The sequence below is a fragment of the Pogoniulus pusillus genome, chromosome 35 (assembly GCF_015220805.1).
Source record: "Pogoniulus pusillus isolate bPogPus1 chromosome 35, bPogPus1.pri, whole genome shotgun sequence".
NCBI classification, from domain to species: Eukaryota; Metazoa; Chordata; class Aves; order Piciformes; family Lybiidae; genus Pogoniulus; species Pogoniulus pusillus.
The window spans coordinates 13,696,511-13,718,346 of record NC_087298.1 but is presented as its reverse complement, the minus strand read 5'-3'; the positions used below and the strand labels follow the sequence as shown (position 1 = coordinate 13,718,346).

Sequence of the window (21,836 nt, the reverse complement as noted above, 5' to 3'; positions counted from 1 at the left end):
CCTTCAGCTCAGCCTTGCTCCAGCCTGGGTGTTCCCACCGTGACCTCTCCTCCCTCCCCCTCCTCCTGCTGCCAGCGGCCCCCAGGTAGGAGCAGGACCCCCAGCTCCATGCTCTGCCTGCCCCGCCCCCAGCCCATGTCTTGCTCGGCTTTTCCCTGCCGATCCCTGTGGACTTGCTTCGAGGGGGGGGCGGTGGTGGGAACACCCCACTGCGGAGGCCGGTCCGGGATCCCCCTCCCACGCGAGGTCCCGGTGGTGTGGGGGCGGCAGGGCCGTTCCGAATCCCACCCCCCCACAGCCCCCCGGCTCCATCCCGCAGCGCGGGGCGGGGCTCGCCGCCCCCCCCCCAGCCCCCGCAGCGCTCCGCGGCTGGCAGCGCTGGGAGGGCGGGGAGGGAGGGAGCGAGTCACCAGGGACGCGGACAGACACACAGCCCCAGCCAGCCAGACAGCCGCGGCCACGCCGGGCCGGCCCCGCCGCTCGCCGCTCGCCGCTCGCCGCTGCAGCCAGCGCCGCTAACAAAGGCACCCCCGCGCCCGCCCGTTCCCTTCCCCTTCCCTTCCCGTTCCCGGCTCCCCCGCGGCATGTAGCCCGGCCGGGAGCTGCCACCGAGGCGCCGCCGGCCCCCCCTCCCCGTGTCCCCCGTGTCCCCTTCCCCCCGTCCCTCTCCATGCCCCCGCAGTGAGGCCGTGCGGGCGAGCTGCGTGCCCGGGGCGGGCTGCGGGCACCATGGGCAAATCCAACAGCAAGTTGAAGCCTGAAGTTGTGGAGGAGCTGACCAGGAAAACCTACTGTGAGTGCCCGGGGGGCTGCGGGCTGCGGGCCGGGGGCGCGGGGCGAGCCGCGGCGCTGCTGCCGGCCCGGCCCCGGGGGCCATGGGCATGCGGCTGGGGGGTCGCTGGGCTCCGCGGACACCCCAGGGTGGTGGTGCCGGGGCCCCCCCTCGGCCTCCCTTCCCAACCCCCCCAGCCTGGGAGCTGCTTTGGGCTGGCTGCGGGGCCGCTGCCGGGAGGGGCCGAGGCTCGGCCGGGCTTTGTTGCAGGAATTCAGGGCTCAGGCTGGGAGGGTAAATCCCCCCCGGCGGCGGCGGAGAGGGCGGCGGAGAGGGCAGCGGCGCCGGGGGCGCGGAGCCGCCGCACAAACAAGGCTCTCCCTGGCCTGCCGCTGAGCCTCCGCCGAGGATTCCCAGATCCCAGCTGCGGGGCAAGGGCTGCGTCCGGGCCCCCTCCCGCTCCCGCCCGCAGCATCCCCGGCGCTGCTCGGCGCCTACCGGGGGCCAGGCTGGCACTCAGGGACCAGGCGGGTACCGGCGGCCTGGTAGCTACCGGGGACCAGGTGGCTGCTGGGGCCCAGGCGAGTACGCAGGGGCAGGCGGGTACCTGAGGGCCAGGCAGGTGCCCAGGGGCCAGGCAAGTACCAGGGACTAGGCAGATACCAGGGACCAGGTGGGTAGCAGCAGGCAGGTGCCCGGGGGCCAGGCGGTACCCGGGGACTGGCAGTGGTCCTTGTCCTCCCCTTGCTGCCACCCTCGGGACCAGGCAGCTTCCCTCTGCAGGGAGCCAGCCCCCCCCGGCTGCCTTTCCAAGTTCGTGTGCCTTGGTTGGAGGGGGTTCCTTAGTCCTTGTGCTCTGGAGTGGAGAGAGGAGCCTGGCACCAGCGCTGGGTGTCTGTGAGTGTCTCCCTGCCCGTTTAGTACCCTCATTTCCTCGGCGAGTGTCTCCCCTGCCTGCACCTCCACCCTGATCCTACCATGCTGGCGAGAGCCTGAGCCAGCCAAAATGGAGCAAAATCAGGTTTGCTGCTGAAGGATGCACAAAGGAAACAAAGGCTGCTGCTGGCTGTGGTTCGAGTTTCCCTCTCTGAGATCTCCCCCTCCAGCACAGCATTGCTGCCCACTGCCTGCTGCCCACTGCCTGCTGCCCGCTGCCTGCTGCCCGCTGCCTGCTGCCGCTGCTGCAGTCCCATGGCAGCGCTTACCCAAAAAGGCAACAGAGGAGGATGCAGCAACTTCTCCCATATGGAGAGGAGGCAACACTGGTGCATTGCACAACCCTGCACGCCAGGCTGCAATCCTGGCATGGCACAGCCGGCAGCAGGGCAGGGGGTGGGGGGCACGGCTGCAAGAGACAAGCCCTGAGCAGGAGAGGTTGGGCTGCTCTGGCTGGGCTTCCTCGAGGTGGCTCAGGGAGAAGGCAGAGTGAGAGCATGGCAGTGCTGGCTGGGCACAGACTCTGTTTGGAGCTGGGCTAAGCCCTGCTTTGGTGTCCCCACTGCTGTTGTGCCCCACACGGGTACAGCTGTGCTGGGCCAGGGACTGTCACTGCCGTGTCCCTCTGTAGCTGCCACCACAATGGATCTCCAGCAGAGAGGCATCTGCCAAGATGCCTGCTATGGCCTTGCCTGCTGGTGGGCTCCTGCACACTGGGTTCCCTGCAGCCCTGGGGCAGCTCCTGGCAGCACAGGGAAGGTGTTGACCCCAGCGGGGCTGATGGCAGGGCACACGGGCAGCCATGCCCTGTGTCTTCCTGCCAGCTGATGCCAAACAGGCAGCACTGGTGAAACCATTGTCTGTGGGCATGGAGATGTCTCTTTTGGTGGACTTCTGAGCCATTTTGTTCCAAAGTTTCTGCTCCTCTCCCTTGGGTGCCCTCTTCCCACTGCACCCTCTCTGAAGAAGGCTTCGGGTCCTCTGCTCCCTTGCTGAGCTCCTGCCCTGCTGTGGGGCTTTTGACTGCTCACTCCTAGAGGCCTCTTGCTGCCTCTTTCTCGAGGTGCCCCAAACCTGTGCAGCACCCACACCCTGTGCAGTGCCCTGGGGCAGCATGTGGCCTCTTGCACGGCTGAAGCCTGGTGCAGCATCCCTGGTGCCCCTGCAGCATGCGGCTGGTGGTGCCAGGCCTGTCGGGGAGAGCCATTGCTAATTCCAGGCTGTCTGTGGAGCTCTGCTCATCTCACCTCTGCCATTCATTGTTTTCCTCAGCGTCTCTGCCCCTCTTCAGCAGCTGGCACGATAAGCACACATTCCCTTGTCTGGCCGAGCTCTTCCACTGCCCTCCTGGGCACATCTGAGGGCCTCTGGTTTATCTCCAGACGCTGGGGGCTGGGCAGGATCTTCATTCCCGTCTGTCTTTTGGCAGATCCAGGCAAAGGAGGTGCAGGTCAGAGTGCAGCAGGAGGGACTGATCTAGAGCCCTGTGCCATGGACCAGCTCGAGCAGGGCACAGCTGCACCCACCAGTGCATGGCACACCTGGGAATTCCTGGGAGGCTGCTTGGGAAGGGCTTTTGCTCCCCAGCACTTTCCTGGCAGACCAAGGCTGATCCTCCTCAGAGCATCCCTGGCACGTGGAGCTCTCCCCACATGCTGGCTGCCAGGGTGCTGAGTGGGTGCTGGCCCTGCCTTGTGCTGTCACAGCACATCTGGGCAGATGTCTCTGGGAGGCAGCTGATGACAGGGACCTGCTTTTGTCACAGGGAGGTTCCTATGGCAGCGTGAGCTGCGGCTGCAGTGCGTGAAGGGTTTCTCCCAGGGAAGGATTTTCCTTCCCTTGCATCACTTTGGGCTATTTCCAGCCCCTTCTTGGTCCTGCAGGGTCAGAGGCACCAGGAGATGTGCCCCCTTCTCCCTGCCCCCTGTGGCATTCCTGCAAGCTTCTCCCATCCTTGCCCGTGCTGTGTCTCCTTGGTGCTCTTCTGGTGCCTGCTGGCTTCTGGTGTGGTGTCCCCCAGCTGCTGGCCCCTACCCCCTCTGCTCTCTCCAGCCCCTGCCCGTGGCATTGCTCCAGCCATGCCTTGGTGGCACTGAGCTTGGGACACGCCAAGATCACTGGCACGGGAGTGTGTGAGAGGAGCAAAGGACTGCTACTGTGCCAGGGCAGTGGTGGACATGGTGCTGGTGCCCAGGTTGCTGTTGGTAGCCTCCATGAGATGCAGAATCATTTTCTTGTGGATATTCAGGGCAGGTTGTCCAGGCCCTGCTGGGCACCAGGCACGGAAGGGCAGGAGCCTGGAAGCCTCAGCCCTTGGCTCCCCTGCCAGCTCCACTCCTGACTTGCAGTGCTGGGCGCCAGGTTTTAATGGCACTTGGACACCTGAAGGTGCAGAGAGCCATCAACAGGGCTTGCTTTGGACCCATCCTCGTGTCCCTTTCAGTGTCTCCATGCCCCTGAGTGCCCAGCACGGCCCAACAGTGCCAAGCTCACCTGGGTGCCAGGTGCTGGCAGGAAGAGCCTGGCTGCAGGGCGAGGGTTTAGCCTTCCTTGGAGGCCAAACTGGTGCCCTGCAGGAGCCTGCAGGAGCAACCAGCTCCGAGTGCTGCTGCTGCAGAGCAAATTCTGTGCTGCTTTGTGCTTCCTGCAGCCTTTCCCCCCCAAGCCCTTGAAGTGCTCTGGAGTCTGATGCATTCATCTTCCTCCTGCCCCGAGGAGGCAGCTGGGAGCTGCAGCTTTGGCTGCTGTGTTTTGTCCCCGGAGGTGACAGCACCTGAGGAGCGACTTGAAGGAACCTTTTGTCCTCCCCAGATGTCATCTGCTGCCCCCTCCCTGCTAGGGACTGAAGCCTGGGCTTAACTTGGGCTTTGGGGTTGAGTTTAAGAGCTTTGCGGGGCCACAGTGGGAGGATCCTGCTGAGCTGCAGCTTTCCCGAGGTGCTGAAGTGCTGCTGCAGCCTGCAGAGAGCTGCGTGAGCCGCACGTGTGCAGCGGTGGGTGCAGGATGCCTGCGGGGGGTGGGAACAGCTGGAGCTGGGCTCCTGGGAGAGGTTTTGCTGGGATCCTGTGGCAGGAGGTGCTGAGCATCCCTGCCTGCAGCAGTGCTCCCAGGCCAGCCCAGCCGCAGCGCTGCCGACCCTGACAGTGGTGGAACAGACCTGGAAGCAGGAGGGCAGAGCTGAGCTTCTCTGTGGGCGTTTGCATGCAGCCACGGGGTGGGTTGGAAGGGACCTTGCAGATCATCCAGTTCCAGCCCCTGCCAGGGGCAGGGACACTTTAGGCTGAGCAGGTTGCTGGAGGCCCCACGCAGCCTGGCCTGGAGCACCCCCAGGGCGCTTGGGGGGGTTGGCTCTCAGGGGTCACTGCTCACAGCTGCTGCTCGTGTCCAGACCCCCTGAATGCTGCTTGCTGCCCATTGCCTGCAGCAGCCCTGCCCCGTGGTGTGCTCAGAGCTGTGCCAGCTCAGTGGCATCGCTGCTGGCACGGGGCACAGAGCCACGATGATGCTCCTGGAGCTCGGAAGCCATGGCGAGGCTCTGGTGATGGCACAGGAGCATTGGTGAGGCAATGCCCACGGTGCTGACAGGCTGGGGCTGCGGAGTGGGCACGGGGAGGGGAAGCTGCTCTTTTCCCACCCACTGTGATCTGTTCTGTGGACTCCAAACTCACTCCAGCATCACCATGTTGTGCTCTGTGACAGTAAGCCATGGAACTGGCTCTGCTGCTCTCCAGCAGTGCCCTGAACTGATGGGCATCAGCTGAGGAGCAAACACCAAACACATCCATCTGCAGCCTGGGGGCCACGGCTGGAATTCTGGGCAGCAGGGAAGAAAAATCCCCAATTGCAGCAGCTTCCAGACAGGAAAATGGAGCACTGCCCCACTGGGGGCACCAGGTCCCTCGTGCCAGGCCAGTGTGCCCACTGGGGTGGTGGGCAGGACCCGAGGGGCTGCGGGAGCAGAGCAGGGACCTCAGCGGCTCCCTGCTGCCAGTTTATTTTCAGTCTGCTCAGTGCCTGGCCCTGGGCTCTGAGTTTCTCTGCCAGGTTGGTTTGTGTTGAAATCCCTCCTGTTGCTCATCCGACAGGAAGCAGGACAAGCTGGCATGCTGCTGGCACACCCCTCAGCCCTTGGCAGCAGGTGCTGGGTGAGGGACCTAAAGATGGAGCCTCTGCAGCAGCAGCCCCAGCCCCATGGCTGCCCTCAGCCCCATGAGCAGCCCTTGTGGGGCTGCCCACACAGCCATGGATCCCACCCCGGGGTAGGAGTCCTGTGGGACCTGCTCCTGGAAGAAGGGCACCAAGATGCCAAGATGGGCACATGCTCAGCGTGTGGAGCTGAGCCTGGGCTGCTGCTGGCTGCTGCAGCTGCTGAGTGCTGCCTGCCTGCTCTGAGTGCTCTCAGCACAAATCAGGATTTGCAGGACCACAGAAGGAAAGTCTGAGGGAAGGAGGAGGGCACCCTGGGCACCCTGGGCAAGTGCTGCAGAGAGGGAGCAGAGCAGGTCTGCTGTGCCAGGCCGTGGTGATGGGCAAGGTGCACCAGAGGGGTGCCCAGGGACCTGCTTTTGTTTGGGCTCTGTTGTGGCTGCAGCCACACAGCTGTGAAGGTGGCAGCTGCAGTGCAGGGTCACTGCCAGCTCGGTGGGGACCTGCAGTGCTGTGTCCAGAGAGCTGCGGTGCCCTGAAGGCATCTCCAGCCCTGCCCCGTGGGCACCCAACCCACTCCCACCAGGTTTCAGGGTTGGGCACCTCGCGTCTGCGTGGTCCTGGGAGCTCTGTGAGTAGGTGCAAGTGGAGCAAGCTTTGGGGTGTCAGAATCAAGTTCTGCGGTGTCGCCGTGGTGCCTGGAGGGGGCTGCAGCGCTGGGGTGGGAAGGGGAAGATGTGAGGAGCGCCCCGCGGGCTGCCTCTGCGGCGCAGCGGAGCGGAGCAGCCTCCCTGGCTGCTGCTGCTCGGGCGGCAGAGGAATCCCATTTCATTTGTCCCCTGACATGTTAATGGAGCTGCTTAACCACTCTGCTGACCTCTGCCGCTGCTGCTATCATTAAGGTTGTGAAACAAGGAGCTCTGAAGGCATCAAAGGCAGAGGCTGCTCCAGCAGGAGCCCGCGGGTGCTCTGCCTGCCTTCTCGGGCTGACATGTGTGAGGCTGCTTTGTTCCTCCCTGCCCTCCTCATCCTCCCGAGTCTTGCAGCGATCTGGATGGGAAGGGGAGTCAAGGTCCTTATGCCAGGGTGGCTGGGAGGTGGATGAGCCCAGGGCACGGTGATCATCACTGTGGCCCCTCGGTGGGCACTGCTGCAGGTTCCTCATCCCTGCAGTGCCAGCACAGGGCTCTCTCCCCACACCTCCTGCAGGCTCTTGTCCCTGCAAGGCTTTGGTTTCTACTTTGGAGGAAGGCTCCTGAGCTTCATCAGCTGCCTGTGCCTCATCCACTCATGTTTCTGCATCATCTCCTGAGGGGTGACTGCTCCCCGTGCTGATGTCCTGAGTGTCCGTGGTGGAGCAGGTGTTTGGCACCTCCAGCAGCCTTTGCTGTGGCAGCCGGTGGGTGAGGTGGGGAGGGGTTGCCCTGCTGCTAGCAAGGGTTTACCCTGCAGTGCCCTCCTGACATTGCTTGGCTCCAGGGTCTGATGGCTGAGCCAGGGGTGTCCCTTCCTCTACCCACTCTTGCCCTCTGCCTGGAGCAGGAATCGTGCTGTGGCTTGGGGACAGCACCCTGGAGCCTCAGCCCGTGCTGAAATGCCACAGGCCAAGAGGGGCACTGAGCTGGAGGCAGGACATGGCCACCTCCACACCGCCAGGGCAGGGAGGCTGCCCCATCCCATCACTGTGCCATCTTCTGGGGAAGCTGGGATTAAATCCAGCCTGGGACAGACCTGCCTGCCCACCAGCTCCTGCTGGGACAAGGAAGCTCAATCTGACTGGTGCCAAACCTGGGTGCTGCCCTTTGCCCTGCCCCTGCTTCTTGGCTGCAGAGGGCAGCTGCTGCCTCTTCCCGGGCACAGCTCCCAGGGCCTAATGTGGGCTTCAATATTTAATCGATCTGAAAAGGAGCCGGGGAGCAGATTGGCCCAGGCAGCCCTGTTGGTGCCAGCCCTGTTGGTGCCAGCCCTGGGGGAGATGAGAGCAGAGCTGCTCATGGACCTGCTTCTCCAGTCTGGGAGCAAGACAGACCACGCGTGGCAGCTGCGGGCAAGAAGAGTGCCAGGCGTGCGGGCAGCTCCCAGCCTGCTGCTCCGTGCCCAGCAGTGGCAAATGACTCCAGCTACACCAGTGACAAGGGGCACCACCTGCCCCTTGGCCTCCTGCTCCCAGCCTGGCCCCATTGTGGTGCTGCTGGTGTCTGTGTCTGGTGGGGAGAGAAGCCAAACTGGGCGAGCTGGCATGGGATGCTCAGCTGCCACAGGTAGGCAGCTCTGGCCGTGCTGGTGCCCATGTGGTGAGGCTGTTGCAACATCCCTTTGAGATGAGGTTGGTGCAAGGATAGGTCATGATGCTGTTATCTGCATGGGGACACCCTGAGTGTGGGGACACCTCCAGTGATGTGCCCAGGAGTGGAGACTGGGCACTGCTGGGGTGAGGTGGGTTTGGGGCAAGGCTGAGGGCAGAGCTCACTGCTCTCTGCAGCTCCCTGCGAGGAGATTGCAGTGAGCTGGGGCTGGGCTCTGCTCTCTAGTCTCGGGTGATAGGAGGAGAGGAAATAGCCTGGAATTGTGCCAGGGGAGGGTTAGGTTGGAGAGGAGGAAGGGTTTTGGCTGCAGGAGTGGTCAGAGATTGGCACAGGTTGCCCAGGGAGGTGCTGGAGTCCCCATCCCAGGAGGTGTTCAAGAACCATGTGGCTGTGGCACCTGGGGCCATGGTTTAGTGGCTGTGGGGGTGCTGGGTTGGAGGCTGGGCCTGGGGGATCCTGGAGGGCTTCTCCCACCCACCCGAGTCTGTGATTCTGGGGTGGGACCTCCCTGGGGCTGGGTTTGGGGCTCAGGGTGTGAAGGCTTCACTGCGTCATGATGGCTGTGCTGAGCCCTGCTGGGACCTGGGGCTGTGCCGTGTGGCTGTGCCTGTGGGGGGTGTGTGGCTGTGCTGGGTGTCTGTGGGGTGTCTGTGGCTGTGCTGGGTGTCTGTGTTGGGTGTCTGTCTGTGGGGTGTCTGTGGCTGTGCTGGGTGTCTGTGTTGGGTGTCTGTGGGGTGTGTGTGGCTGTGCTGGTGTCTGTGCTGGGTACTTGTTCAGGCCCTGATGCAGGGAGGGGAGCTCCTGGTGGTGCATACCCAGCTGGTGGTGCTGGGAGGGGGCTCTGTAACAGGTTTCTGCCCAGGTCACTCTCAAGGAAGTGCTTTGCCAGGGTGAGGAGTGCAGGGCACAAGTGGCAGGTCTGTGGGCTCACCCCTGGCCCTGCAGTGTTTGATGCTTGAGGGGTTGATGAGCTGTGCAGGAGCAGTCTGGTGCCCCCCACAGCCTCCAAGAGGTGTGGGCACCCAGCTCACACACAAGTGCCCAGCTTAACATACGTGACCAGCTGAGTGCTTCATGCCTGTGTGCCACCTAGGCTGTGCTGGGTCGCACACTGCTCCCTGCATCAGCACCCTCTTAGCTGCTGCATGGGTGCCCAGTTCAGCAGTGCATGGGTGCCCAGTTGGCTAGTGCATGGGTGCCCAGTCAGGTCATGCCTGAGCATCCAGTTAATTTCTGCCCTTCACACCCCAGTGCCCAGTCAGTGCTGGCACGAGCATGTTCGCTGCTTGTGGCACCCTTTTACACGTGAGTGCCCACTTGGCTCGGGCAGGAGCATGGGGTGGGTTCACTTCTGAGTGCTGCATTGCTCCCTGCATCAGTGCCTGAGAAGGTCAGGAGTGCCCCAAGGACTTATGCACGAGCACCCAGCTGGCATACGCATGGGCAGCCCTGGAGCCATGCATGAGCACCCAATTAGTTCACCTAGAAGCACCCAAATGATTTCTGCATGAGTGCCCTCCGAGCCCACACACCATCCCCAGAGGGGGTTTGCATGGATGCCCACCCAGGTCAGGCAGGGGTGCCCGGCTGCTGTGTACATGGGTGCCCCATTAATTCACTTCACTCACACAGCAGCACCCACAGGGGTGCCCAGTTTACCCACAGTGGGTTCAAGCAGCCCCCAGCCCAGATGGAAGTGCCAGTGCAGGGTGGTGTGCCATCTCCCCTGGACTGGGATGTGCCATGAGCAGGCTGGGGACCTGCTCCTCAGTGAGGCCCTTGTGGAGATAAATACCATGGGACTGGCACTGCCATGCCTTGGTTGGTGATGCCAGACCAGGTTGGTGGCAGAGCTGATGAGCCGGCAGAGCTGGAGTGACCTGCAGAGGTGGGGGGCAGCCTCTGTGCCTGGCAATGATTAACCCTGGTTTCCCTGGTAAGGTGGCAGTGCCCCGCAGGAGCAAGGTGGAGCAGGGTGGGATGGTGCTTGCTGAACCCGAGGACAGAGCTGTGCCATGGCCATGGCTGAGTGGGCACCTTCCTGCCGAGGATCCAGCCCTGTGGCTGTGGCTGGTCCCCAGCCAGGGCGAGGGTGAGATGGCAGCACAAAAGTGCCCCGCGGGGCTGAGGCATCGCGGCCGGGGGGGCCCAAATGGTTCTGGATCCAGCCACGTCTGCACCCTTGCACCGTGCCTGTGCTCCAGGGGGCAGCGTGGGCAGGGCGCGGGACGGGGACTGGCAGTCCTGGGTCCCTCCTGTCCCCTGCCTGGCACTAATTAACGAACTGCAGCACTGATTAACCCGAGCTGCCTCTTGCTGCAGCAGCAGCTGGGTGGTGGGAAGAGAGGGGGCACAGGGAGGGCGGTGGTGACGGAGCTGTCACTGCGCTGCGGTTGGCACTGACGGGAAGGTGCGGGCAGAGGGTGGGAGGCTGTGGGTGCAGGCAGCTGCCAGCAGGAGGCTGCCTGCAGGCTGTGCCACCCTCTGCCAAAAGCCTCCTCCCGGCTGCAGCAGGAGCAGGGATGGACCAAGCGAGGCTGCCAAGGGCTGGTGGCCATGGTGCGCCCATGCTGGGCAGCTCCTGCAGTGCCATCCCTGCTGCCTGCTGCCACCGGTGCCCGCAGCTCTGTGCCCCACATTTCTGGGGGTGACAGCAGCAAAAGCCATGAGGCTGCCACGCCGTGCCTGCATGCAGGGGGCATCTGCCAGGGCTGCCGGCTTGGCGAGGCCTCTGGTGGCACTGCGGCTCGTGCCCGGTGCCCGTGCCCCGCCCGTGTTCGGTGCCTTTCCTCCCGAGCATCCCGGGGCGCTCTGCAGCCGCTACCGAGCTGCTGCGGCTGCTATTTATAGCCCTGCCCAGGGCGCCCCCGGGAGCGGCCATGCCCGGGCTGCAACCCTGCTCCGGTGCCATGCTGCCAGCCACCCCCTTGCCCTTCAGCGCTTGGGGTGGGACCTGGCTGGGGTTCATGTGGCTGCAGATTGATTGGCATCGGCTCAGCACTGCCAAGATCGATGCTGGGGGAGGGAGGTGCAGCAGCCAGTACCACACAGGTGCCTTCTGTGAGCTCTGCTGGGCTCTGCGTGCCAGGGGGCGGCAGGGGCTGCACTGTGGGAAGCAGGGGGGCAGCCCTGCCTCTGCCTGTGCCCCCTATCCCCAGCCCCAGCATGGGTGGCTCAGCCCAGCATGTGCCCAAGGCTGCTATGACTGCAGGTCTCCTTGGTACCACTTCCAGTGTGGGCACCCAGCTGGGAAGAGGCAGTGGTGAGGGCATTATGCCTGGGACCTGTGCCTAAGAGTACAGGGAGGCGGGCACGGCTCACCCCCTGCTTGCCCAGCTGCAGCCATGCTGGGAACACTGTGCCCAGGGGAGGAGGAAGGTTTGGTGGCAGCAGAGGGATGCCCCCAGATGGGGTTGGTTTTCCAGGGGCATACCCAGCCGTGGACAAACCCCTGCACCCCCGGCAGGAGGAAGGGCACCGGCGCCAGTGTGCCAGAGGAGGGATGGGAGTGTGCATGGCCCCAGTCCAGGGATGCACATTAACGAGCCCCAGGAGGGGAGCTGGCTCTGTGCCCCCCAGCCCCCGGGCATCAATGCCAGCTCTTCCCCTGTACCAAAACCAGCACAGATTAGTTGGGAGGCATCTCGCAGCCCGAAATAGCCGGGGGGAGGGGGGCAGCAGAAGGCATTTTGCCCACACGGCCTGAACCAAGCCCCAGCCACAGCCCTGGGGCTGCTGCTGCCCCTTTCACCTGCCCAGGGGCTGCCCAAAGTCCTCTCCTCCTGCTACCTGCTTTCACTGGTGCCTGCAGGTGTTTGGGGCAGCAGAGCTGGTGCCTGGGGCATCCCCTGGCATCCTCAGTGGGGAGGGCGTTGCGGGGGGGGCAGGCTGGCATCGATGCTGGTGGAGAACATGTGCAGGGAGCCTGATTCTGTTAGAGATGTTGCTCAGCATCTGCCTTTGGGAGGATGCTTCTGTGCTGCTTTGGGGCTGGAGACTCCTCTGGGACTGGCACAACTCTTGGTTTTGCCCACCCCAGCTCAGCCACATCTTTCCTGGCTCCTTCCTGCCAGGAGGCCTTTCCCCTGCCTGCTCTTCTCCTGCCAGGACAACCCCGCACGTCCCTGCCGCGCTCTGCCCACAGCTCTCTGCTGTCCTTGGTCCCGAGCGCTGAGCAGCCCTGCTCCTGCCTCCCAGACACCCCACGGCGGTCCGCGGGGGCTGGCACCCTCCCAGCACAGCTGGTGCCTGTGCTCCTGGCACCCACAGCCCTTTGCTGGCTCCCTGGGCAAGAGGCTGCCCTGTGCCAAGCCCTTCTAGGGCGTATGTCAGTCTCTGACCCTCCAGCAGTCCCCGAGCTGGGACCCTCGTGTATGCATGGGGACAGCCTTGGGCACAGGAGTCCTGCCCGTGGGGACCTGCCCCGCCCGCCAGAGATGGGGACCAACTTGTGCCCCTCCAGCTGCTCCACTGTCACCTTCCAGCCCTTGCCTTCTGCAGACTGTGCTTGTGCCAGGCAGGGTGTAAATCCTTCTGAGGGGAGCTTGCTTTCCCTTTTCTCTGCCATCCAAGGTAATTGGCATCTGCTGCTGTGCCTCGGCTCTATTTTTATCAGCCGGGTGCCCGCTGGCAGCTCCTCGCCGCCTCCTTGCCCAGCACGTTTCAGATACTTTGCTTTTGCATTATTATTTAGATGCAGGATGCAAAGGAAATGAGTAATGAGGCCATTCCCCCCGTGCCCGCCTGCTGGCACAGGGCTCCCTGCCGGCAGTGCCAGCCGGGCACTGCTTCTGCAGCAGGACGCTCGGGGACAGGCACCAGCCCTGCCCCCTCGGGCTCCACATCCTCCCACATCCCACTGGGTACGTTCGTGGTCTCAGCAGCTGCCCCCAGGCTGGGCACACTCCAGGTGCCCACCCACACTGTTTCCTAGCCTGGCACCTGTTTGGGGTCTCTGCAGAGCCCAGCAGAGCTCCCAGGGTGCTGGGGTGGGGTTGGTGATGTTGCTCCATGTGGTTCAGAGGCAGCTGGTTCCTGGAGTGGTGCCAGTCTCAGGGCCAGGCCCATGCCCGTGTTCAGTGTATCAGTGCCATTGCCAGGCAGGTGCCTTCCCTGGGGAATGCCAGTCCCCGGGGCTGTGCCCATGCCCACGTTCAGTGTGTTGATGTGGATTTCCAGGGGTGTTTTGGCTCTGACCCAGCTTGGCCTCTGTCTGGTCCATGGCATCTCCCAGTGATTTGCTCTCCCCTGGCAAAACATCTTGGTGGGCACTGGAGGGATCTCAGTGCCTGCGGGCTCAGCCCCGTCCAGGCTGGTGGAGATCTCTGGGGCTGTGCCTCGCTGGCAGCCCCGAGGAAGCTCCTGTGCGAGGTGCAGAGCAGCAGCCCTGGGAAGCTCTAAATTCCCTTCTCTTTTCTCTCCTCTCTTCTCTTGCAGTCACCGAGAAGGAGGTGCAGCAGTGGTGAGTGCCTGGCGCGGGGAGCCGAGGGGGGCGGGGGCCGGGGGGCCGCAGGACGCCTCCGTTTTGGGCTGCAGGCTTCAGCCCACGGAGGGCAGAGCAGCACAGGGAGGGGTTTCGCTGGCACCCCCCCGCACGGCAGGGCCTGGCACTGGCTGCTGCTGGTGCCCGTGTGGGGTGGGGCAGGGCTCCTCTCGCCTCCCCCCTCCCCAGAGAGGGCAGCAGGACGTGGGCACTGTCCCGCTGGAGGACGTGGCCTCGGCTGCGGGAGCTTGGTGCTGCCCCAGCGCGTCCCCGCTGGCAGAGGCTGGCAGGGGCTGGGGTTGGTGCCTCACCCGCAGCAGGCTCCTGCCCCGTGCCCTGCACCCCGCGAGCACAGCGCCCTAGAGGAGCCTGCGCCTGCCTCTGCCTGCCTGTGCCAGGGCCCAGCGCCGCTCTCTTTATCCCCTCCCCTGCCCCCCGCGGTGAGTCACAGCTGCCGCATGGCAGCGATGCCACCAGCACCTCTCTTTCTCACCTCGCCACCCCCTTCCCCTCCTCCCCCAGCGCTCTGCCCGCTGTGCTGGCAGATCTGGGCGCCGTTGTGTAACGCTCACCCGCCCTGCGCGGTGCCCTCGGGGCCCTCCCTTGGTCCCTGCGTGCTCCCCGTGCGGTGCCCACACCCACGGACCCGGGCAGCCCCTCACCCAGCACCCCCCCAGGGCCAGCCCACAGCTGGGTCCAAGAGCTTTGCGTGTGTCTGAGCGCTGATGGGGTTCGGCAGATGCCCTGGGCTGTGCCACCCTGAGGACACAGTGCCCCCACCGTGCCCTCCCCCTCGCAGCTCCTCCCAGCAGCTTTCACCTGGGGTTGTGCAGAAACTGCCACACAGAGCCTGGGCTGCAGGATGTGGGCACTGAGCTGTGGTGGTGCCAGGTCGTCCGTGGGGTTGCTGCTGATCTCCCCCGTGGGGTGCAGTGGCTCGGGGGGGTCCTTTCCTGGCCACCTCCATGCTGGAGATCTGGGAGGGGGTGCCCAGTGTGGGTGTGCCAGGCTGGAGCAGGGGAGGGGAAGGAGAGCTCAGAGCCCTGTGTGAAGCTCCCTACGGACAAATTCTTGCTCAGGAGCATCCAAAGATCTGAGCAAGAGGTGAACCCACTCCTGCTCGCCACGCAGCGGCCTCAGGGCCAAGCTGGGCATCCACTGTCCTGGCACCTGCACCTGCAGCATGGCCCTGGTGGCAGAGGGTGGCTCTCTGCAGGGGTGGGTATTTCAGAGGAGGTTTAGAGGGCTCTGCTGGGTGCTCCTGGCTGGGCATTGGGTCCCTGTCGTCTCCCAGCTCCTGGGCAGTGCTCAGCAGGAGCCTGGCTCTGCCTCAGGTGCCATGTCTGGACTCCCAGTGGGGTTGGAGCTGAGAGGTGGGCAGCACTCGGTGTCACCAGTGCCACTTGCTGCTTCTGCAGGCTCTCCCTGCTGCCACCCTCACTGTGGTGCCCACAGGGCCCTTGTCCCACAGGGCTGGGGTGCTGCAGACAGGTGATGGTGACACAGGCAGCACCCAGGGCCCATCCTGGCTCCAGCTCACTGCAGCACTGGGGAGAGCCCATGCCAGCTGCCCAGGGCGTGGGGGGGCTGTGTTCAGCAGGGACACCCACTGGGTGCCCACCTGTGCCCTTTCTCCACAGGTACAAGGGCTTCATCAAGGACTGCCCCAGCGGGCAGCTGGATGCTGCTGGCTTCCAGAAGATCTACAAACAGTTCTTCCCCTTCGGGGACCCAACCAAATTTGCCACCTTTGTTTTCAATGTCTTTGATGAGAACAAAGTGAGTGTGCCAGCTGGGTGGGTGGGCATGGCTGGGTCCTGTGCTGGTGGCTGCTGGGATGGCTTTGGAATGTGGCTGCCTGGCACTGGAGGAGGAAAATATTCCAATGCTCTTGAGGCCTGGGGTGGAGGTGACTGCAGTGAGCAAGGGCCTGTGCTTGTCTCAGCCAGGGAGTCTTGTGGCAGCTGAAGTGGCAAAGGAGAGGAGAGACCCTGAGTGTTTGGTGCCACTGAAAGCACCCCTGTGCCGTGCCCCCTGTGCCCTGCAGCTGCTCCCACCAGGCTTCACAGTCACAAACTGCACTGGGTCAGAAGGGACCCTCAGAGGGCATCTTGTCCACCCCACTGCAGGCACAGGGACACCTCCAGCCAGAGCAGGCTGCCCAGGGACACATCCAGGCTGATCCTGAATGTCTCCTGGGTTGAGGCCTCAGCCACCTCCCTGGGCAGCCTGTGCCACCCTCTCCCCACTCTCACTGTGCAGAGCTTCCTCCTGCTGCCCACCCTAACTCTGCTCTGCTCCAGTTCCAGACCACTGCCCTCACCTGTCCTCACAGCCCCCTCTGACCAGCCCCTCCCCAGCCTACCTGCAGGTCCCTTGCAGATACTGAGGTGCAGCTCTGATGCCTCCCTGGAGCTCTCTGCTGAACTGAGCACCAGTGGCCAGATCCTGCATCCCCTCTCCTTCCCCACTGCTGTGCTGGCTGTGCCACCCAGGAGGGCACACATGGGCAGAGGGGACTGGGCAGGATGGGGGTGGCAGCAGCACACTGACCCCTCTCTCCCCTGCCAGGATGGGAGGATTGAGTTCTCCGAGTTCATCCAGGCGCTGTCAGTCACCTCCCGGGGGACGCTGGACGAGAAGCTGAGGTGTAAGTGCTGCCTGCATGGGGTCCCACAGCCCCGGGGGGGCACTGGGGGTGCCCCGTGGGCGTATGCCTCCAGGGGGAGCGCCGTGCCCAGCGGCTGGCATTGCTCTGGCTTGCAGGGGCCTTTAAGCTGTACGACTTGGACAACGATGGGTACATCACCAGGAACGAGATGCTGGACATTGTGGATGCCATTTATCAGATGGTGGTAAGGGGTGGGCTGGGGTGAGAGGGTCCTGACTGTGGGGGGGCAGGGGGGAGGGTGCTGAAACCTCTGCCCATTTGCCTCCCTGGACTGCTCTGTGGGGGGCTGTGGCCATCGTGGCCAGGGCAGGGTCTGGATGTGGCTGCTAAGGACAACTCTGGTGCCAGTTCCAGCCTTTCGTGCCCTGTCGTGCTGTAGGGGGTGTCGGGGGGCAAAACACGAGTCCTTGCCCAGGGGCACCGTCCAGGCAGGGCACAGATGGGTGTGTGACCAGGTGCCATGCTGCCACCACAGGGCAACACAGTGGAGCTTCCCGAGGAGGAGAACACACCGGAGAAGAGGGTGGATCGGATCTTTGCCATGATGGACAAGGTGAGGATGCCTCACTGCTTCGGGCTGCCAGGGCCCAGGGCTCTGGGGGGCAGCTCTGGCCCTCCTGCTGCACCCCAGCTGGCACAGGTGCCTCCTCCCCCTGCCTAGGCCGATGCTGCCTCCCCCTATCCATTCCTGGGTGCTGCAGATAGCACTGCACACACTGCAGTTGCGGGCATGGGTGGTCCAAAGGGGAAACTGAGGCTGTGCTGCTGGTGGGGGGGACCCAGGTGGCTGTGTGGGATGGCATGGGTGCTGCTGGGGCCTTGGGTGCTGCTGGGGCCCAGGGTGCTGCTGGGGCCCAGGGTGCTCAGTCATAAAGTCTGAGCTGGCAAGGCCCTCTGAGTATGCCCTGTCCTGGGGTGCCCTGTGCTGGGGTGCCCTGTGCTGGGGTGTCCTGTCCCGGGGTGCCTGTGCTGGGGTGCCCTGTGCTGGGGTGCCCTGTGCCGGGGTGCCTGTGCCCGGTGCCCCGTGCCCGGGTGCCCCGCAGTGAGAGGAGTGCTTTGCAGAACGCGGACGGGAAGCTGACGCTGCAGGAGTTCCAGGAGGGCTCCAAGGCTGACCCCTCCATCGTGCAGGCTCTGTCCCTCTACGATGGGCTCGTATAGTCCCAGGGCCGAGTGGTGGTGAGTGCAGAGCAGGGGGTGCCCGGGGGTGCCCCATCTCCCACCCTCGCGGTGCTGTTCCCAGCCAGGCAGGGCTCCCTGCCCGTCGTCCTCACCCACAGCTCTCCCTCTCCCGCAGCTGCCTGGGGGAAGATGCCCTCTGTGCCATCCGACCACCGCCGCGCGAAGCTTGCCTGCCCCCCTCGGCCTCCCTCCCTGCTCCGCGGGCAGGCGATGCCCTCGCGGCGCGAGCTCGCCCCCTCTCTGCGCTCTGAACCAGCTGCTGCCATCTGCCAACCTCTGCTTCCTCCAACCGAGAGCCGCCCCGTGCCAGCCCCCGGGCTGAGCGGCAGCCAGCGCCCGAGACTGCAGTGCCAGGGGAACAGGTCGAGCATCGCCGGGGCGGAGCCCCCCCGACTCCAGCCTCCTCGCTCCCTTTGCTCCCTTTGCCCTCCGTGTCGGGATGGGACTGGGATGCTCCTCTCCTGGGATGTGCCAGCTGGAGACGGAGCCCAAAGGTAGCAGGGAGCTGCCCGGGGCAGGGGGGAGCTGCCTCTGCAGGGTGAGCAGGGCACTGAGGCGGCGGCGGCCACTGGGATCGTGGCCCTGGCATCGCCCACGGTGCCAGAGCAGCCCGGGCCGGCTGAGGAGGGATGGATCCGACCCGCGGCGATTTCCTCTCTCTCCGGTGGGACAGCCTCGTGTGCCCGCCCGGGGCTGCGCTTCCTGCCCCGGCTGGAAGGAAGGGAGGCTTTTTTTTACCTGCCCGTCTGGAGGCTCCATGCCCTTATTTATTTGTTGTAAATGTTGCTGCTGTGTTTAGTCTCTCGTGTCTGTGTCCAAGCATCGAGGCCATGATGATGATGATGATGATGATGATGTGAGGTTCACCTCCTCCTACTCTATTGCGGGGCACTGGGAGCCTGCAATAACAATGAAGCCAAAACCATTTCTGCCTTCCCCCTCTCCTCCCACCCCCACCCCGAGCTGCGTGGGCTGGCTGCTGTTTCAAGGGGATGCTGCAGCTTCTTTTCCTCTTCCCCTTCTCCTGTTCGCTGCATTTTTCTGTTCACCCTGCCCTGTGCAAGCTCAGCCGAGGCTGGCTCAGCAGACCCAGCTCTGCCCCTCGGCCGGGCCGGCTGAGGGCACCGCCGGGCACCGCCGGGCACTGCAGCGCCCTGAGCTCTGTTCCTTCCTTTCGTTTTCTCACTGCATGAAAAAGTATCAACGGAGCCAAGAGTTGAGTTTTGCTTTCCAGTGGGTTCCTTTCCTCTTTTCTCCATGGCAGGTGGTGGCAAGGTCTGGCTGCACCCCAAGGAGGTGGCTGGGAATGTGCCAGTGGGACTGGGGGAGCAGAGGGGGTGCCCGTGGTGTTGACTCTCTCTGTGCCCCCTGCTCAGCTGGGGCCATATGGCAGTGCAGAGCTTGGGCTGCTCCCTTGTGCCCTTGCTCCTGGTTCAGGACGTGGAGGGTTTTGGTGCAAGCCAAGCCTCAGGGGGCTGGGGGAGTGCATCTGGAGCCACCCGAGCCTGGGGCTCGGGGTGCCAGTGTGGCCTCTCCACCACCCACCAACACACTGGGATGTGCCCAAGCAGGGCTCAGCCCCAGAGACACGGCATGGGGCACAGCTGGCATCGCTGCTGGAGGACTGGCACTGTGTGGATGCTGCTGTGGCTGTTTCCACCCTGGGGCAGGAGAGGTTTGTACAGTGCAGGATGCTCATGGGTGCCCTGCTGCCAGCTGGGGTGCCCACCCCTCCTGGCCTGCTGTGGTTTGCTCCTGGCCCAGTGACACCTACACTGCTCTCCTACCACCCTGGGACTCTCCCCTCCATCCCCTCTGCAGCTGTCATGGCACCACCTTCCCACCCCACCCTGCAGCTCCCATGGCTGAGCCCAGCCAGTCTCCACAGCCCTTGGCCACAGGGACTATCCCCGTGGTGGCACAAGGTTGGATGTGAAGGATGTTCTCACAGGTGCCCCATGATGCAGGAGACAAGACAGTGCCCCAGAGGGGTCTGAATGGTCCCCACGGGGCAGGGACAGGCTCCAGCCAGGCAATGCTTGTCCTTTGCCATGCAGCCCCACTGCTCAGTTTCAGAGCTGTGTGCTGGTGCCCTTTCTGATGCCCATAACCCCCCACCCTTCCCCATGCCCGAGGGGACCAGCCTCATGTGCAATATTTCTGCCTCTTCCGTGGCTCCTGCCCCTGCAGGTGCCCACGGTTCATTGCTGGGCAGCTCCTGGAGGGTGCCACCTTGCTCCCTCCTGTGGAACCTCCTTTTCCTTGATGCTTTGTGCCCAAAACTCAGCTCTCTTGGGTAGATCTCTGCAGTGCCTCCAACTTCTCTTAATGCTCATCTGCCAGACGGGTCCCTGCCCAGTGCCAGTTGCTGTTCCTGGTGAGGGTGATGCTGCTGTGGTCACCTCTGCTGAGAAGTGATGGACTCCAGGAGCTCTGACTCAATTCCCAGGCAAAGACAAACTCATTTGCCCTGAGACTTCCCCCCAGAGGCTTTTCATTCTTGGAGCACCTGCCACGCTTTCAGCTGCCTCAGTGCTTGTTGATGTCTCATCAGGGTGGGCAACAGGTGTGTGGCCCCCATCAGGGCTGGGCTGAGGGACCAGCATCAGCTTGGGGGGGCTTCAGACCCCAGAACCCCCAAAATTCAGTGTCTGGTGCTGCCATCATTGCCAGCAACCTCCTGCTGCTTCTGGGGGGCTCAGAGATGGAGCCCAAGGCCTCACCCTCCCTCCCCCCCGTTAAATATTTGCACACTACAGAAGGAGCAGAACAGGAGGAGAGGTTTGGGCTGAGAGCAGGAGCCCCGTGGTGGTTTGGGGGTGATGGTGTTTTCCTGGGCAGAGGCTCCTCCTGAGGGCTTGGAGTTTGCTCTCTTCTGGCTCCTGGCTCCAGCCTTGTGGTGGGTCCCAGCTGGGGTCTGTCTTGCCCTGCCCTTGGTGTGCTGAGCTTCCCTGAGCAACTTCTTTTGGCCCCCATCTCCCCCCTGGATGTGGATCTGGGACGCTGGCTTGGATACTTCTGCCTTCCCTCTGGGGAGCACTGAGGGCCCCCAGCTCCTTCTGAACTCCACCAGGAGCTGCAGCTTCTTGGTCCTGCTGAAGACAAGGCTTGAAGCACCTCGTGCTGGGAACGTTGGCCTTAACCTCCTCGTGCCTCAGTGCCCCCACCAGTGAGGTGCCCGGGAGAGCCGTGCCCGCTCTGCGGGGCGACCCCACGCCTGCGCCCAGAGGGGCTCCAGTGCTGGACATGGCTCATGGCTGTGCCCACCAGGGGCTGGCAGGCCCCACCAACCATCGGGCACGTGGGGAGCTCCAGGAGCAGGCTGTGAGCATCTGGGACTGATTAATTCTGGGCCTCTTGTGGCTGATTAAAAGCAAACAGCCCCCAGGCCCCGGCCCTGTGCTGCTGCCTCCTGGGCTTCTGGTGCTGGTCTGAAGCGAAGCCATCAGCAGCTCTGGCCCTGGGACAGGGACCCTAAGTGCAGCCAGACCTGGCCCCAGCGACCGCAGCGTGTGTGTGTCCCTCTCGTGTGTCCCTGTCGGTGTTGCCCATTAAAATGCCATGTCTGGACCTCACTTGCTTTGCATTTTTCTGTCCATGCCTCTGCCTGGTGCTTTTCTGTCACCAAACTGCCCTGCAGCTCCAGGGCTGGGCTCTTGCCCGCTCCCAAGAGCCAGGAGGTGGCAGAAGGCTCTGGGGCAGTTCCCTCCCACCCTGGCACAAAGCAGGGCCCAAGAGGGGGGAGCACATCAGGTGAATCCTCCCCAGCAGCCTGCTAATTGCTGTGGCTTGTGATGAGGCTAAGCAGCCCCCACGAGCTGGGTCCATGGAGGTGGGGGGGAGATGCTTGTGGGGACTCCCAGACCCCATTTGTGTTGGGTGCCAGCAGCATCTCACCTGACTGCCCAGAAGCAGGGGCCCATTGGTGCCTGCCTCCCATGCCGTCAGGACACCTTATGCCAGCTGGATGGGGAGGGCTGAGGCTGTGGGACCCCTATCCTAGAGCCATTGCTCCCCTGAGTCAGGCAGTGATGCAGGACCCTGACTGCTGTGGGGCTGCATTGGCCTTGGGGGGGCAGAAGTCTTGGACTCCGGGGCTGACCCCCCTTGGAGCTTGGCAGTCCCTGTGCCCGGGAGCTGTTGGGTTGCTTTGGCAGGCAGCAGCTGCTGAGGATCCTTGGCACCAAGATCTCAGAACAGAGGTGGGGGTGCCCCTCAGCACCCCCCGCGGCTGGCTGGGCTCGGTGGGAGGCTTACAGCCTGGATCAGGCTTTTCACGTGCAGTGGGGCCACGACCACCATCCTGCCCTGCCAAGCCGTCCGGAACGGAGCTCTGCCAGC

The 21,836-nt window shown here is 64.0% G+C and overlaps 1 protein-coding gene across 1 annotated transcript; it reads left to right on the top strand.

The window, feature by feature from the left end:
- Window positions 1–354: 354 nt before the first annotated feature.
- Window positions 355–21,070, top strand: NCS1 (neuronal calcium sensor 1). The gene is made up of 8 exons (XM_064171434.1): window positions 355–793; window positions 13,597–13,621; window positions 15,283–15,421; window positions 16,214–16,292; window positions 16,409–16,497; window positions 16,789–16,866; window positions 17,376–17,492; window positions 17,611–21,070. Exons 1-7 carry the CDS (start codon window positions 730–732, stop codon window positions 17,472–17,474), a joined length of 573 nt encoding a protein of 190 aa, XP_064027504.1. The 5' UTR covers window positions 355–729; the 3' UTR covers window positions 17,475–17,492; window positions 17,611–21,070.
- The last annotated feature ends 766 nt before the right edge of the window (window positions 21,071–21,836 follow it).

What these genes read in the sequence shown, in the direction of transcription:
- NCS1 (XM_064171434.1), top strand. Translation starts at nt 730, where the DNA reads ATGGGCAAATCCAACAGCAAGTTGAAGCCTGAAGTTGTGGAGGAGCTG. An exon ending in GCTGGACGAGAAGCTGAGGT is followed by an intron (nt 16,293 to 16,408) that starts GTAAGTGCTGCC and finishes TCTGGCTTGCAG; the next exon opens with GGGCCTTTAAGCTGTACGAC. An exon ending in TCTTTGCCATGATGGACAAG is followed by an intron (nt 16,867 to 17,375) that starts GTGAGGATGCCT and finishes AGTGCTTTGCAG; the next exon opens with AACGCGGACGGGAAGCTGAC.